General features: G+C 39.3%; 1 protein-coding gene across 2 annotated transcripts in view; it reads left to right on the top strand.

Moving 5' to 3' along the window:
- Positions 1-14,427, top strand: part of EFNA5 (ephrin A5) — a 265,947-nt gene extending 251,520 nt beyond the window's left edge. The window contains exons 3-5 of one of the 2 annotated variants that reach the window (XM_074952922.1): positions 7,455-7,520; positions 7,930-8,010; positions 14,216-14,426. In XM_074952922.1, coding sequence (XP_074809023.1) covers positions 7,455-7,520; positions 7,930-8,010; positions 14,216-14,337 — 269 coding nt within the window. In that variant the 3' untranslated portion in view covers positions 14,338-14,426. Of the gene's footprint in view, positions 1-7,454; positions 7,521-7,929; positions 8,011-14,215 lie in introns of both variants that reach the window. The other variant, XM_074952923.1, reaches the window with a different exon arrangement.
- Positions 14,428-15,863: the final 1,436 nt, after the last annotated feature.

The raw sequence follows: 15,863 nt of genomic DNA, 5'->3' as shown, positions 1-15,863 counted from the left end.
ATTTCCATATATTTGTGTTGTATTGTAAATCACATGAAAACCTACAGGGGAAAGGCTCAGCTCTGCTGACAACTAATAGGCTATCTTTTCTTTAGACTTGCACAAATTGAGAAATATAGCCTGTGGCAAACATAATGGAAAACTGCATTTTTAATGCTCCCACACATACTCATTTCTTTACAAAGGAGAAAGCAGATGACTATTCTTAAAAAATAAAACTTGCCAAAGCTCTCGGAGTGATACAGGGTATTGGAAACTAAATGCTTCTAGCTGTGGGAATTAAGATTTGCGGGTTATTTTTTGACTAATGGGAGTGGCATTGTGCCTGAAAGGTCTCAAGGAAAATCATAGCTATACATACTTTTCCCCCAAAGATTATCTATAAGTTACAATACTAAGAGAGCAGAAAGATTGCCTAAACTTGAGTTTCATATTTACCGTGTTCTGCATGTTTTGTAAGGTAACTCCCTTCTCTTCATGTGTCAGTATAATAATGCCTACATCTGTAATTTTCACTCCATGCATCTGAATAAGTGGGTTTTTTACCCATGAAAGCTTATGCCCAAATAAATTTGTTAGTCTTTAAGGTGCACCAGACTCCTTGTTGTTTTTGTGGATACAGACTAACACGGCTACCCCTCTGATACATGTTCTGCATAATTGCTGCATGTTCTCCTCTCTTGGTACTTTTAAAGGTGATTACAAAAGATGCTCATAACAACCCTTTTGACTGGGCTTAGTGATGTCTGGGTGGCTACATCTGCCTTTTGGACAGCTTTTCTATTTAAAATTACAAGACATTTTAAGGTTTAGATTTCTGTGTTTCAGCAAGGAGAGACCACTCGGTTGATCTGATATTTCTGTTAGGTATTCATGGGTCAGACTCACTGTTCAGTTTCTGTGGTTTACTTCACATATATGCAGTTATTCTTTTGATGTCTGTCATGAACTGGACTGTGGAATTCTAAACTGAACTACAGTAAACAGAAGTTCGCACTGCAACAGGATAGTCCAGGTGGACCATATTAGCAAAACACAAGTGGTCAGATACAGGGGGAAAGAGATGAAATAACAGTTTTTTTAAAATGTAGTGAGAACAAATAGACTTGTCTCTGGGAGTGTTTCCTAGACAGCAGCTTATAATTATCTACCTTCAAGGAATATTCTAAGTGGATTTGTAATAGAAGCTTACAGAGTAGTAAGAGATCTTGTAGTTCCTAGTACCTCCTCAGCATGGTATGTGAAGACATGGCTGTGAAGACGTGTTGGTGGAGTGTCGTTCTATTTAAATAAGGAATACTTCTGTGTCACTGCCCTCCTGTTCTGAAAAGAAGGTGACTGAAATATGAGACTCCACTTGTGTACTGAACAGTTTCAGTGTCCTTTTGCTCTGCCTGGCTAATAGGGCCCATGGTGGATTGTGCATTGAATATTAAATGAATTTGTAATGCAAAATACAGATTTAAACTGCAGTCACGAATTTTTTTGACATCAGGGTGTTCCCTGACTTGCATTTTTCTAAAAGTTGCAATGTTATAATTAGACCTCCAGTGTTGAACTGTGAGGGAAGCAGTAGATACTGTTGATTACACATGAATGTCAGTAGAAACTTTTGGATGGTAGAATTGTAGAGAAACTTTTAAATGGTCGTAAATAGTGTACAGCTCAATTAGAAACTCAAATAGGTAGGAGCTAAAGTGCTGCTACTTGTCTGAAGAAAGAAGTTAGTGTAGCCCTAGCTCGTGCTATACATTTAGCTTATGGCAGTAACTGTGAGTTATTTTTAAAGTTTCGAGTCCTGTTTTCTTAAAACTTTTCCCTTTGCTTTTAATTAAGACCATTCTCTGACTTGCTGCAACTCACATAGGGGATTTGGGGAGCTTAATGCGCTGATTCGACCACAAATCTATTAGAAGAAATGTTTTGGTGCCTGTTCCTATTTGTTGTCGTTCTGTGACTTTACTGCAGATCTAAAGTAACTCTGATAAGATTACCTTGGCCAACTAGGATTTAAACTGTCGTATTATATCTGTTATCTGATTGTATCCACTAAATTGTATCCATTGTGTAATATGATCTGATTGAATTTTTCAGTTGGGGAATGGAAGTTGTTGTTTTTTTCTATTTAAGGCAGTATGAACACAAAGGATGGGGAGGTGTACGTACATGTGTATTTACATATGCGTATATATATATACACACACACACACATAGGTAGTTTTAACTGTTCTCTTTGGAGACAATGATTTCCGTCATTGCCAAAGGAACTAACAGACTAACATTTCACTGTTTTGGGGGCGAAAAAGAAGGTATGGCTAGCAAACAGAAAATGTGTGCTGTATATTGTGGCTTGATTCTAGTTGCTGAGAGTGTGGAATCTTTTCTCATTCACTTAATTGTACTTATAAGCCATAAAAAATGGCAGCCAAAATGATACACACAAGAGAGGTTTTCCCACCCATTCTGTCATTCTGGGCTGTAATTTCATGTCCCATGTTGGATCTATTGCCATGGATATTTCTGTCTAATGTAGCTGAAAGGAGGTAAAGTGAGTATTGTCAGCCTCAAGCATTCAAAATCAAGAGTCAGGCCCCCCAAAATCATGAGATTATTTTAGAAATCCAGAAATTAAGAAAACAAATGAACTAACCTATTGGCTCCTTTTTTGTGTCTTCTGACTTTGGGGCCTTTAGGATACACTTGCTTCTCATTTTCAAGCTTTTCTCTGCAACCATGACAGGTAAACCATTGGTTTTTTTTCAGTGAAAACTGAGATGATCATGCAGCCTCTTGAGAGAAAAACACCAAATATTGTGTGAGTTGCAATAAAATCACAAGAGCTGGTAACAAGGCAGAGATCCTCCTTTTTATTTTATTTTTTCAATCAGAACTCTTCTTGCTGACATTTACTCAAGTGACCAAACTCTCCCCATTTTCTCACATACATGGAGAGGAGAAGATACAATTTCTGCTCTTTGTCAGAGATCCTTTTCCAAAGGATTCTTTTCCTTGTGCAATACAGTTTTCTTCATTTCCCTCTCCCCCCCAGGAATTTTGCCATGTGGAATGGGAGGCATTGCTGAGGACAGATTCCATTCGTATCAGAGGCTTCTTGCTCTTGGGACTGGCCTCTATTTGTACATCTCTGATAGTACAGAGTACAAATAGAAAAGACCTATAGCAAGGCCTGAGAGATGAACTTGGTTCTCTGCAACCAAAGAGAATGGTATTTTCCCAGGTACTGTCCAGACAAGAGACTTTTTTTGTAGCAGCATGTCTAATTTCAATAGATGCTAGCAACAGGCAAATGGCATCTTATCCTGAAAATATGCTACAGATGCCAATTGAATAGTTTTCTCCTACAAGGGGGCTAGTTCACTCTCTCCTTTTGCAGAGTTCAGAGATTCTGCTTATTTCACAATCATCCACAAGTAAGCGCAAGAGTCTCCTTGAAGTTTTTCCACCTTCCCTTGGAAAGGAAAAATGGCCAGGAAAATATACAAAGACAAGGCAGTGTCATTCCAGTAGCACTTTGATGACTATGGCTTTCCTGTTCTCCTCAGTTAGATGTGGAAGTCAAACAATAGATCTTTCCAGCAGGGGGTTGGACTAGATGACCTCCTGAGGTCCCTTCCAAACCTGATATTCTATGATTCCAGTAATCCTGGTGCAACAGGGTTTTTTGGTTAATCCTGATCCCCGGTGCCTAGAGCTTCTCACCTGGAGCTCAGGGATTGTTAACTTCTTGGGTGTATTGAGGCATTCTCAGATTTTAACTTCATTGGGGTCCTAGCTGAAATACTATTCCTCCTCCCTTGCCCATGAAAGTTATCGTAAAATCTGATTAGCAGTTTTCTTCATAAATAAAGAGCGTAGTTAGACTTTAATCTCAGCAGTATGTGTTGTACATCTTCTCCTCTTCTGCGGCAGACTTTGGTCACGTTGGCAGAGTTTCTGTGTAGCTGTGATTCGCAATGCCTACTTCTAAATCACCCCAAGGACTGAAGGTTATGTGAAGCTAAAAACTCTCGATAAAGCTACTTTTAAACAGCAGGATGGGAGCCTATGCAACAACTCAACTAGCTAAATTGAACTTCAGGATGGTACCATGCATTTGCATTGGGAAACAGGCTAAGTTTAGGTCAGATTTAGCTAGCAAGTGTTAACTAAACTCAACCTAAAAACTCTGATAGTGTTTCCTAATCAAGACAACATCTGTGATGTGCCTAATATTCACCATTCAGAAAGAGAGGATCCAGAGGCAGCCAGTCATGTGTTACCATCTCAGCCCAGACTTCTGTGTCCTAATGAAAGGATTAAGATAATCCCAAAGATTTTCAGTATCTGAGTTTCATGAGATGAGTGGGCAAACTATTTCACAGTAAGAAGAAGGAAACAGGTCTTGGAAGATGCAGTGACACTAGCTCGCCCGCTGCAGTATGTGTAAAGAGGACAGATGATAGGAGCCACCTTAAGTCCATCCTGTGAGTAATACATCTGGATCTAAAGTGTACACTAACTGGTCGTTGGGTTTTGGGAGTTTCTTTTTTTGTTTTCTTTAAGATGAAAAGAGAGAAGGAAGGGAAGAAATAAAAACTGATTGCAGTAGCCCAGTTTGGCAGGCAATTCTTAATTTCTCAGGAAGTCCAGAGAGATTACAGTGTGTCCCTTAATCACCTTATTCTTGGTAGTTCACGCAGATGTAAGAGCAGGGCAATAACTCAATTGAATTTTTTTCCTCCTGAGGTAATAAAACATTATGGGGAATGAGGAGTATTATGCATTTGTTTTACTGTAAACATACAAAATAAATGACCTCCTTGGAGGGGAGAGGGGGAAGCTCTTACCTCATGTCTATCATCAAAGTGTGCATCTGTTCCTAGGAGGAGGAATTTAATATCGCTGTTACATTGTAGTCGTATTTTTATCATGGAAATATCAATCAGCTGGTGGAGTAGAAAATTGTTTACCACACCCATGTTACCATTTGTGAGGCTTTTCTGAGGAAGGAGGGAAAGGTAGGATACCCCTTTTTTTCTTCCAAAGACGCAGACCATCAAATATTAATTGTGTCTGTAGGTTTTTGCTTCTAGCTGTGGCAGTGCAGGGTATAGTCAACATTGAAGGTGTATTCAAAGCATCACTTTTCTATTTTCCCAGATGAAATATTAATCCTATTTATCACAGGACTGCTTTCATCACAGTTAGCAAACCGCTCTAATAAATAACAGTTATGCATGCAAGTCCATGCAATCTCATTTATGAAACTGAATAACAGTTTCCAGACTTAAAATGTACGGGCTACATTCTGCCTTTGAATAAGTATATGTACCTTGCTGAATCATTTCTAAAATCATTTTCTACACAAGATAGAACGTAAGTGGTGAATCAAGTATGTGTTGGTCTTTGCTTAGGCTAGCAGTGGAAATGGTTATATGTACAATGGTATCACCACATCTATATTAGTAATGCAGGAATAGATATAGCGTTTTTTCTATGAATAATCCATGACTATGTGTGTAGTCTAAGCAAAGTATTCAGTACTTGCATGTATACAGTCATGGGGCCATAGGAAGGACATAATTTCCTGGATGTAACCACAGAGTGCAAATATTGTGCCCTAAAAATAACACACCAGTTACTGTAAATGTCAGCAGGGGGAGTTTTTCTGAGTTTGATTTAGTGAGAGCCTACAGCAAAGCCAGCTGTTAGCACTTCTTAACGACTTGTCATTGTGCACAAGAGAGGGAAAGCATCATTTCTCTATATTTTTGTCTTGTGATTAAGAGGAGACAATCTCTCCTGCACTTGCCAACAGGCACAGAATCAGAGCACCAGTTCTGCTTCATTTCTTTCTCTTGTTTGCATGGTGAATTTGCTGTTTCTTCGCACTGATGCCAGCCCAGGAAGCAAGGAATCTAGGAGTGAGGAGAGTTTGTTTTAAGTTAGTTCAGAGTACTTCAAGTACACTGTTACCTTACAGAGAGTGTGTGAGTTTGTGTCTGCGTGGGTAAATCATTTTAGTTATCTGTTACACAGAGGAGGACACAGTTAATAAAAACAGATGAGACAGGAGCAAGAGACAGAATCACTTTTTTCCCAAAAAATCTTCTTGTAAACCAAGACAGCTCCCAATTGTTGTCATTTTCTGGAACACAGAACCACTTGCTATGAGCCAATACATAGCTCTTTAAATCACTGTGGATTCTGTGTATTGAAATAAAAATTATTTGCAACACTATGGGCTGTGCTTTCAGCTACAATCTCTGATATTTGTGGCCACAAAAAAGTGCCCAAAAGTGTTTGCACATAAAGAATGTGCTGTCTGCGTGGGGACTGAATGCAGGTGACTTGACTCTCAGTTTACATGCACAGATACAGGTGTGCTTACAATTTTGTAGTTGCAAACATTTATGCAGGTGCCAAAGATCATTTGAAGCTAGTAGAAAATTTACCTCGAGAGATCTATATTCTCCTCTTGTGGATGTTTAATTTACAGTAGTCACCATGCATTTTAAGGACAGACTAGTCCCTTAACTGACAGAACTGTGTAGAGCTGCATTTGTCATGGGGAAACAAGTAGATACTAACCACTGTCTTCCCCAAATTATCTTTTGCACAGTATGAAATTTAGTATTATGGCCCTGTTATTAATTTCATATTTTTCTCTTCAGGTATTACCTCTATAATGACATAATTTGAATGGCAAGTAGGAGGTGGCTATTTTAGTTTAGTTGTATAGGATGCGGGGTGAAGTTTTGAGTAGATCCTCTGTATCACTGGCAAACAAGTTTTAGGAACATAAGCACTATGTTACCTTAGTAAAGTCAGGTTATGTTAATTTTCTTCTGATTATTCTTTTAAAGTCATCCCCTACCATTTCATTTTGTGGTGGTCTGGTCCCCATTTTGTGGCACTAATTCTAAAACCTACCAATATCAAGACTAGCTTTTCCTTTGGTGAACTCAGGAGAATCCATTTCATTGTGAGTGTGGGGAAAATACTGTAGTGTGTCATTTTCCAAGGTAAGCACCTGGAATACAAATTAATGTTAAATAGGCTGTTGAGAACAAGGGTTGGGAAGGGAGAGAGGGGGAGATTGAAACTTTCAAGAATATCCTGTGCTTTGTTTCTCCCATTTTTTAAATAGGGACATAGACTCAGAGAAGTGTAGGACTGGAAGGGACCTCAGTAAGTCATCTAGTCTGGTCCCCTCCACTCAAGGCAGGACTAAATAATAACTAGACCATTCCTGACAGGTGTTTGTTGAATGTAGTCTGGCCTGCAATTCTCTTCATGCACTTGCGTAGCCAGGGAACCTGGGTACTTGACTTTTTTGTTCCTTTCTTTGTATGGCAGAGCCTGGAATATGTATATTCCCTTCAGAAGATCTGGAATATTTGCCTTTAAGATAAAGAATAATTGTATTTTTCTCTCTTTCTCTTCTTTTACAGCTTCTGCAATCCCAGATAATGGAAGGAGGTCCTGTCTAAAGCTTAAAGTCTTTGTGCGGCCAGCAAGTAAGTTCTTTAGATCAAGCTTTAGAGGGTGGCTTTATAGCGCATGCTTTATTGTGTGGTCTGGTAAACAGCAATAAACCTTTTTGGTTTTTTTACTGTTAAATCTTGTGTGGTATTTGTTCTGTATAGCAACATTTGTGTTTCAGTTTTCCCCATATTTTCTTATCATCCTTCATAAAGCTTTTTGTTTTATTACCTAGCAGTTGCTAACTTGTTGTTTCTTAAATTGTTGTACAAATGGACGACTATACTGGCATTTGGACAAGTGCCAGAGACTTTAAAATATAAATATATATATATATAGATATATATAAAAAAATAGAGAGAAAAGATAGGAAAAAAAAGGAAAGTTGGGAGTTTAAGGGTGTCTCACTAACATATTTGGCTGTTATCTCTATTTTTGTTATAGACAGCTGTATGAAAACTATAGGTGTTCATGATCGTGTTTTCGATGTTAACGACAAAGTAGAAAATTCATTAGAACCAGCAGGTTAGTATGCTTAGAGAATCTCTTTTAACAAATGCGTCTATCCCTCTGGTGCTTCAGTACTTTTTTCCTTCTCTTTCTCTCTGCATGCTTTGCATGGTATAATTGCTCTGCTTTGGCTCATTTCTAGCAGTGCTAATATTGCTTATGGTATACCTCATTCCTCCAGTATCCTTGTGTAATGCATGGGAGACAAAATGTTGCTTTTTTGTGGCATATGGGTTAATAAAATGCAGTGCCCAAATTTAAAATCTCCAGTGACGTGTCCAGAAGCCACTTTCTGTTCCATCTCACACCCCAAGCATGTTGACAAACCACTCTATCTTCTAAATGGGTCCAGAGTTTTAGAAAGATAGCAAATGTCTGAACTGTAAATACTCTGGTTTCATGTGGTTTGTATGCACATTTAAAAGGAATTGGGTACTGCTTATTTAATACTAATGCATGACAAAGGCATGTAACTGATAAAAGTTAGTGTTTTCCTAAATAATTCATTTGTACACTTAGTTAGGCAAAGTGGTGTTATAAATTTTCCCATCTAGTTTTTACAAGAGAATTGTAATCATGTCATCTTCTGATCCAAATATGAGAGCAAATATATTCTAAAATCTTGTGGCCTCTCTTTGTATCCAAGTGTTGTAGCCTTAAAAACAGAGAGAATGCTTATATCACCAAATATTTCCTTTGCCCTTCCCTTCCCCCCGCCCCCGCCACCCAAGTGCACAGTCAGCAACAAGTCAAATTAATGTCAGCCATGAAAGTGTGTGTGTGTGTGTTTATATATGGTTCAGACCATGCACAGATTTAGACACATGCTTACCTTTAAGAAAATGATTAACCCCACTGACTTCAATGGGACTACACATGATTAAAATTAAGCATGTGTGTAAGGTTCTGGAGAATCAGGGCCTAGATGTGTATTGTATAGAAACATGCACACATAGTAATGCACTGCTAATTGAAAATGGGTAATTAAACACACTATACCAAAAAATTACACAGACACAATTTTTAATGCAAATTCAGGGAGCACACTAGAAGAACCTCTCTTTTTCTAGGTTACTTGAAAGAGGAACTTCCCTTTGATATGAAGCAACAAATTATTTTTTCCTTGCTCTGTTTTGTAATGGAATATGTTTGCTGATACTTTCAGCTGAACTAGGTTATTAGGCAGCAAAATAAATAAGACTTTAAGAAATTCACTAGTCTGTATGACATGCCTGTGGACATACACTGTCTTTCATTATTTTTTACTCAAGAGGATATTCAGGGCTCTCTAAAATGTATTGATTTTGGGAACCGACTAGATTCTCAAAACAAATGAGCATCTAAATGCATGCTGACTCCAAGCAATGTATTTTTGTCACAATAAATGTAGTAGTTTTATTATTTTAGCATACTCCTAGAGGAGGCCATAAGGGCAATATCTCCCTAATTGTTCATTAACCTAAGAATCGAGAAGCCCTATGTGTTTTCTCCTGATATGAAATGTAGTGAATACTGGCTAATTAATACATACACCCTTTGTTAATGGTTTGCAGCAAAGACTTTAGTCTGGGTGAGACCAATAACAAAGAAGTGCTTTCAGTAAAGCTAGAGGGTCAAATTTTCTAAAGTGCTGAGCACCTGCAGCTCCCATTGACTCCGTAGCGCCTACTTAACACAGTAACAGAAGCAAATCATTAAAAGACGTCAGGCAATGGGGAGACTAAACCACATGGTGGGCATCCTGCAGACAGAGAGGAAGTGGAGTGGTGCCATGAGGATGAAAGTTGGGCTTAATAAGAAGTTTATATTTAGAACACATCAGTTACCAAAAAACTCTCCCCCCCCCCCCCCCGAGCATTGCATATTCACAACATTATTTGAGCTAATCCCCAGTTGACAATTAACCATTGCTGGAGCTGACAGTTTGCTGACGCGCTTCTTTATTGTTAGGATGTAAGACAGTGGATCTTGTGGCATGCTATTTGCACTGTGTACTAATTTACCTGTCCTTGGAATGCATTTGTCTGTTTTGCGTCCTCTCACGTTGTCTGCCACCATATTCTGTCAACAAAGGACACGAGGCTTGGGGCAGGTCAGGGGCACGTTGTACAATTGCCAATCATTCTATATAGAAATCATTCTTGTAAAAATTGGGCACTTATGTGATGACCTTCCTGGTTTCAAACAGTGTTTGTTCATAATCGGGAAATGGCGGGAAACCAACAAGTGAAAAGTCACTTCTTAATTTCAGAATTTGGGTTTGTAGCCATAAAACCACATAAAAACTTCAGAAGCCATAAAATGTATCAAATTCAAAAAGGCAAAGTTAAAATAAATTCTTCCCTCAAATGAAATTGAGACTGTGCATTTCAGGCCAGAATTAGACCCCCAGGGTATAATTTAAAGTGATGGTATCTAGAAAATTCATATTTGAGATGGTTGTACTAAAGTGTGGTCTATTTTCATTTCTACCTTCTACGATGGTAGTGACATTCTAGTTTTTACTAGTGAGGTCCTAGTCTCCTAGTTTAACTTTCCTTTTTTGTTAAATAATCCAACCTCTTTCCCCTAAGTATTTAAGATTGTGCACGGTTTTAACTGCACAAATGCAATTAATAATAATATTTATAAAGCAATATGGGAGCCACGGATAAAAAGTGTGCTCTACTGTACAAGTGCAAAGAGACCTTGGGATCATCTTGCCAAAAAGCCCAGATGCTGCTTTGAAGAAGTACCCCTTAATCTTACATGAAAAAAGCAGTTCTACTTTGAAAAGTGGCTTTATAAAAATGGCATCATAGGGTCCTTCATCTATTAGGTCTCCGTGATTTCCAAACCAGATTTGTTCATTTACAGGTAAAAAGGATTTGGGTTTTGTTTTAACCAAATTGCCAGTGCTGCATTCACCATGGGATCTGTAACTCAAGCTGCCATTTGTATAATCACCACTCACAAATTCTGCCTTTATTTACACCAAGGCAGGCCTGTGTGTGATTGAGGCCAGAATTTCATGACAGTGAGGGTTGTACAGGGTATTATAGGCGGCCCAGGAAATGGAACTTAGTTTGCAATTTCATTGATGATACATGAGATAGAAGAGAATCAGTTTCATTCCCCCAGGAGTTTTGGTTTGACAGTAGTAAGTAAACTTTTCCTCTGAACTGAGCAGATAGGGACTCTGAATAGACACTGAGAGCAGATCTGATGATTAGGAAGATGCTATTCTTATACAGAAACTTTTCAGAGTATTTTCTCAATGAAAGGCTCTTTTAAGAAATCTTCCATTCATAAAGTAACAGCATGAAACACATAAGTGTGTAAATCATAAGTAAAAATTGTGCATTGCGTTTGGGCCATATGCCCTTCTGACCCAGTTCTGTTATCACTGGAACTAGTGAAGTTCTTTAATTATCTGTTGCAGTTACATAGTGTAATCTGTAAGGTGTTTTGAAATGAAAGATGCTGGATAGAAAGATACTGTGGGCCTGATTCAGAACCCATTTAAGTCAGTGGGAGCTTTTCCCATGTATAAACTGTAGGTCGTTCAGTCCAGTCCTGAAGTCATTACTCTGAAAGACTGTGTTTGTCCCATTATCATGTAACATAAATAATATAATAAAATATTTATATTTGAATTTCAGTTACTCTGCATGCATGCTTTTCATAGTTATACCTTGAAACAACACTGAAAACATGTCATGATAAACTTGAGACTGTTCCATTGGCAATTTGTCCTGGAGTCAAACCTTTGATAGATTGCTAGTCAAAGTTACTATACAGATTCCAGTGATTTCAGATTGGGTATGAAGAGCCTATGGACCCAAAATCGTACTTCCTTTATCTTTTAACATTCTGTGCACTTGCATGTTGGGTGCCATTACAGTGCAAATATAGGGGTTTCTTAAAAACTGCTTTTAAACTAACAGTAAGGGGTACATTTTCAAAACAGTGTGGCATTTTTAGCACTACTTCCCCCATCATTAAGGAGAGTTGTGCAGCTCACATCGTATACAATCCTGGCAATGTAATTTGTATACGTAGCAATTACTTGACTCACCATGGAAATGTGGACACATCTTGCATGAAATGCAGCAGTTGTTTATTACACTAAGTTGTAAGTGGCTGTGAAGTTTTCTGTGAAATTTTTTTAGTTAGGTTTCAGAGTAGCAGCCGTGTTAGTCTGTATTCGCAAAAAGAACAGGAGTACTTGTGGCACCTTAGAGACTAACAAATTTATTTGAGCATAAGCATCCGATGAAGTGAGCTGTAGCTCATGAAAGCTTATGCTCAAATAAATTTGTTAATCTCTAAGGTGCCACAAGTCCTCCTGTTCTTTTTTTTTAGTTAGGGTGGATCAGAAGAAACGTCTCAAGTTAACAGTACATTTTTTTAGACCACTTTGTTGTTTTAAAAAGGTGTGTCTGATTTAATCCATTTATTTGGAAGAAAATTCACATCCAAGACTGATGCTTTTATCCCCAGCTTAGGAGAGATGAAAATTAAAATATCTAAGTTCGATAACTTAAACTCTGAGATACATAGTTGTATAATGGAAATGGTAAAATCATCCACAACTACAGGTATATCAAATATAGTTTAATGTGATCTGTGTACAGTTTCTTTAAAATGTCTTATTGTGTTAATAAGAAATTGTGTCAGAAATTTAAAAGCTTATAAAGAGAGAAAAAATGTTCTGCCCATCATGTTCTACTACTAACATACATGTACTTTGCAACTATTTTTTCCAGTGATGCTGGCAGATTTACATTAGCTTTAGATTTAGCAGAGTATATGAGTAATCTGCTATATACAATAGATAGCAAATAACTATTTACTAAGAGTTATCAAGGTTTGCATGTTTTCTCTTTCAGAACAGTGATTGTAACCTGTTAGCATTTTTTCTTACATTCATACTTCTGGGGAAAAAAATACATTCCTTGTGCACCCCAAACTCCAGTTAACTGTACTGGAAGTTTTGCACATGGAGTGGACTCTTAGGCCAACATTCCAAACTTAGGAGCCTAAAGGTAGACTCCTAAATCTATACTTAGGTAGCTAAGTAAGGGATCTGATCTTCAAATGTGCTAAGCACCTGCAACTCCCATTGAAGCATCTTTGAAAATCAGGCACTCTTATTTAGCTGTCTAAATATGGATTTAGGTGGCTAAAGTTAGATACCCAAGTTTTCACAGATTCTAAGACCAGGGGAAACCATTGTGATCATCTGGTCCAGGGGTGGGCAAACTTTTAGGTCCGAGGGCCACATCTGGGAATAGAAATTGTATGGCAGGCCATGAAGGCTCAAAAAATGGGGGTTTAGGTGTGGGAGGGGGTGGGGCTCTGGTTTGGGGTGCGGGCTCCGGGGTGGGGCCAAAAATGAGGAGTTCAGGGTGTGGGAGGGGGCTCTAGGCTGGAACCGAGGGGTTCAGAGGGCGGGAGGGAAATCAGGGCTGCGGCAGGGGGTTGGGGTGCAAGAAGGGGTGCAGGCTCTCTGATGGGGCTGGGGATGAGGGGTTTGGGGTGCTGGAGGGTGCTTTGGGCTGGGATTGAGGGGTTTGGAGGGCAGGAGGGGGATCGGGCTGGGGCAGGGGGTTGGGGTGTGGGGAGAGGTTCAGGGGTGCAGGCTCCAGGCAGTGCTTACCTCAAGCAGCTCCCGGAATCAGCAGCATGTCCTTCTCCAGCTCCTACATGGAGGTGTGGCCAGGCCTCTGGCACCGCCCCTGCAGTTCCCATTGGCTGCAGTTCCCAGCCAATGGGACCTGCGGCGGCAGCGTGCAGAGCAGAGCTCCCTGGCTTCCCCTACATGGAGGAGCCAGAGGGGGGCCCCTCCACTGCTTCTGGGAACTGCATGCCAGATCCAGCCTGTGGGCCATAGTTTGCCCACCCCGATCTAGTCAGACCTTCTGTAAATGTGCACCATACTGTTTTATTTTAGGGAAACACTGCATTCCTTACCCTGGCAAAACCACCAAGGCCCTCATTTTTGCTCCCATTGCCTTGAGTAGGAGTCTTGCCAGAAAAAGGAATGAGTAAGGAACACAAGATTTGACCCCAAGTTTCTTACATAATGAGTTATTACACGCTCGTGGAAGTCAATTTGCTAGCACAAGGTTCACTGCCCTACTTCACAGAGGATACTGAAATCTACTTGCAGACTGCTGAAAGAGACCTTATTAAGGATGCAAAACCTCATCGGAATGTGTGCTTTCTGTTTGAACAGATGATACCGTACATGAGTCAGCCGAGCCATCCCGCGGTGAGAATGCAGCACAGACACCGAGGATATCCAGCCGGCTTTTGGCAACCCTATTGTTCCTCCTGGCGATGCTTTTGACATTATAGCACAGTATATTCCAGTAACCTTCTCACAGAAAACATCAGGGTCTTGGAACATCAAAGATCCACCTAACTGCTCCTCCCAGGAAAGGGACTTTATATTAGTTTTGCAGATGTCAAATTTTGGGGGGAGGGCGGGAGGGGTTGTTTGTTTGTTTGTTTGTTTGTTTTCTTTTCAGCCTGAACTATGAGCAAGAATTTGAGGGGAATAACTAGTTTCAGTTCCCAACCTTCCCCATGACTTTCCTTGACCCCTCCAAAAATCAAAGGACTCAAAATGAAAATGCCAAATTATAACAGTGATACTAGAGATTCTTATTTTCCTCTTCATTCTCCTTTAAGAAGTCACTTCTGCTAGCTCACTGTATCATCTGTATTTGGATACGGAAGAGTAGTGGCAGATGCAGTCAGTGAAGGATAAGGAACCTGAGTGGAAGCCCACCAGGGTTTTACTCTCCAATACAATATTTATGCCTTCTCATTCAGTACTGTAAGATGATCCTGCAAGGCATCATGTCACCATGTCAGGACTGGAGGGGAAATATTAAGAACAGATATAACACTATTTCCTCTAGGAGTTTCTAAATGAACAGGCTTTTAAAAGGAAGAGACACAGTTTCTTATAAGACTGTCTTGAAACATCATTGACAGTAAAAACCTGTGCTCCATAATAGAAGCTCTCTTTAGAAAAAAAAAATATTAATATTTAGGAATGTTGGCACACAGCAAGCAAGGTCAGATTTAGGAAACTTCACTGGGGGTACGAGTGCCTCTGTTATTTTCATTTAAGTGGGTAGTGCACACCAGATTATTTTCTTTCAAAACAAATCACCATGGTGCTACAACTTTTTTTTCTTGAAATGCAAAGAGACATTTTTTTGTGAATAAAGTGACCTTCCCCAGGGCTGACTTAGTAGCTGGTAGCTTTTTATGCAGCTCTGGGTGACAATATGCTCTAAGGAGAGGACTTCAGTGGCCAGAGGAAACATTTTTTGGGACACAGGATATCCAGTGTGTTCTTGAAAAAAGAAAAGGAGTACTTGTGGCACCTTAGAGACTAACAAATTTATTTGAGCATAAGCTTTCGTGAGCTACAGCTCACTTCTTTGTCTCCCCTGCAAGTTCCACCATCATGGGAATAAAAAAAGCCAGAAGAAGCCAGGACAGCCAATCGGCATTGTTTGGGGGTGGCGGGGGGTAAGGAAAAGTGTTTGAAAGTAAGGAATACAAATTGAAGTGTTGATTTTATATCTTCTCCCTTTCCAACACAGTTTGAACAGTAGAGGAAATATGTTTATCAGCAGGAGATAAACCAGATGGGCTCCCAAAGACTTTAACAAAATATTTTTTTAAAAATCCACTAGAATAGAAAATACATTATTTAGATATACTTTATGCTGAGAGTGAGTATATATGCTTGTCCTATTTAAACGTGAGAAAAGTGGTAACCCTTGATGCAATTAGGAATATGGGAACTGTTTTGTTTGATGAAATTGGGGGGTGACCCTGTTTAAGGAATCTGAGCATGGCCA

The sequence above is a fragment of the Natator depressus genome, chromosome 5, assembly GCF_965152275.1.
Source record: "Natator depressus isolate rNatDep1 chromosome 5, rNatDep2.hap1, whole genome shotgun sequence".
Lineage (NCBI taxonomy): Eukaryota > Metazoa > Chordata > Testudines > Cheloniidae > Natator > Natator depressus.
The sequence above is the reverse complement of the archived record's forward strand: the minus strand, read 5'-3'. Positions and strand labels throughout refer to the sequence as shown.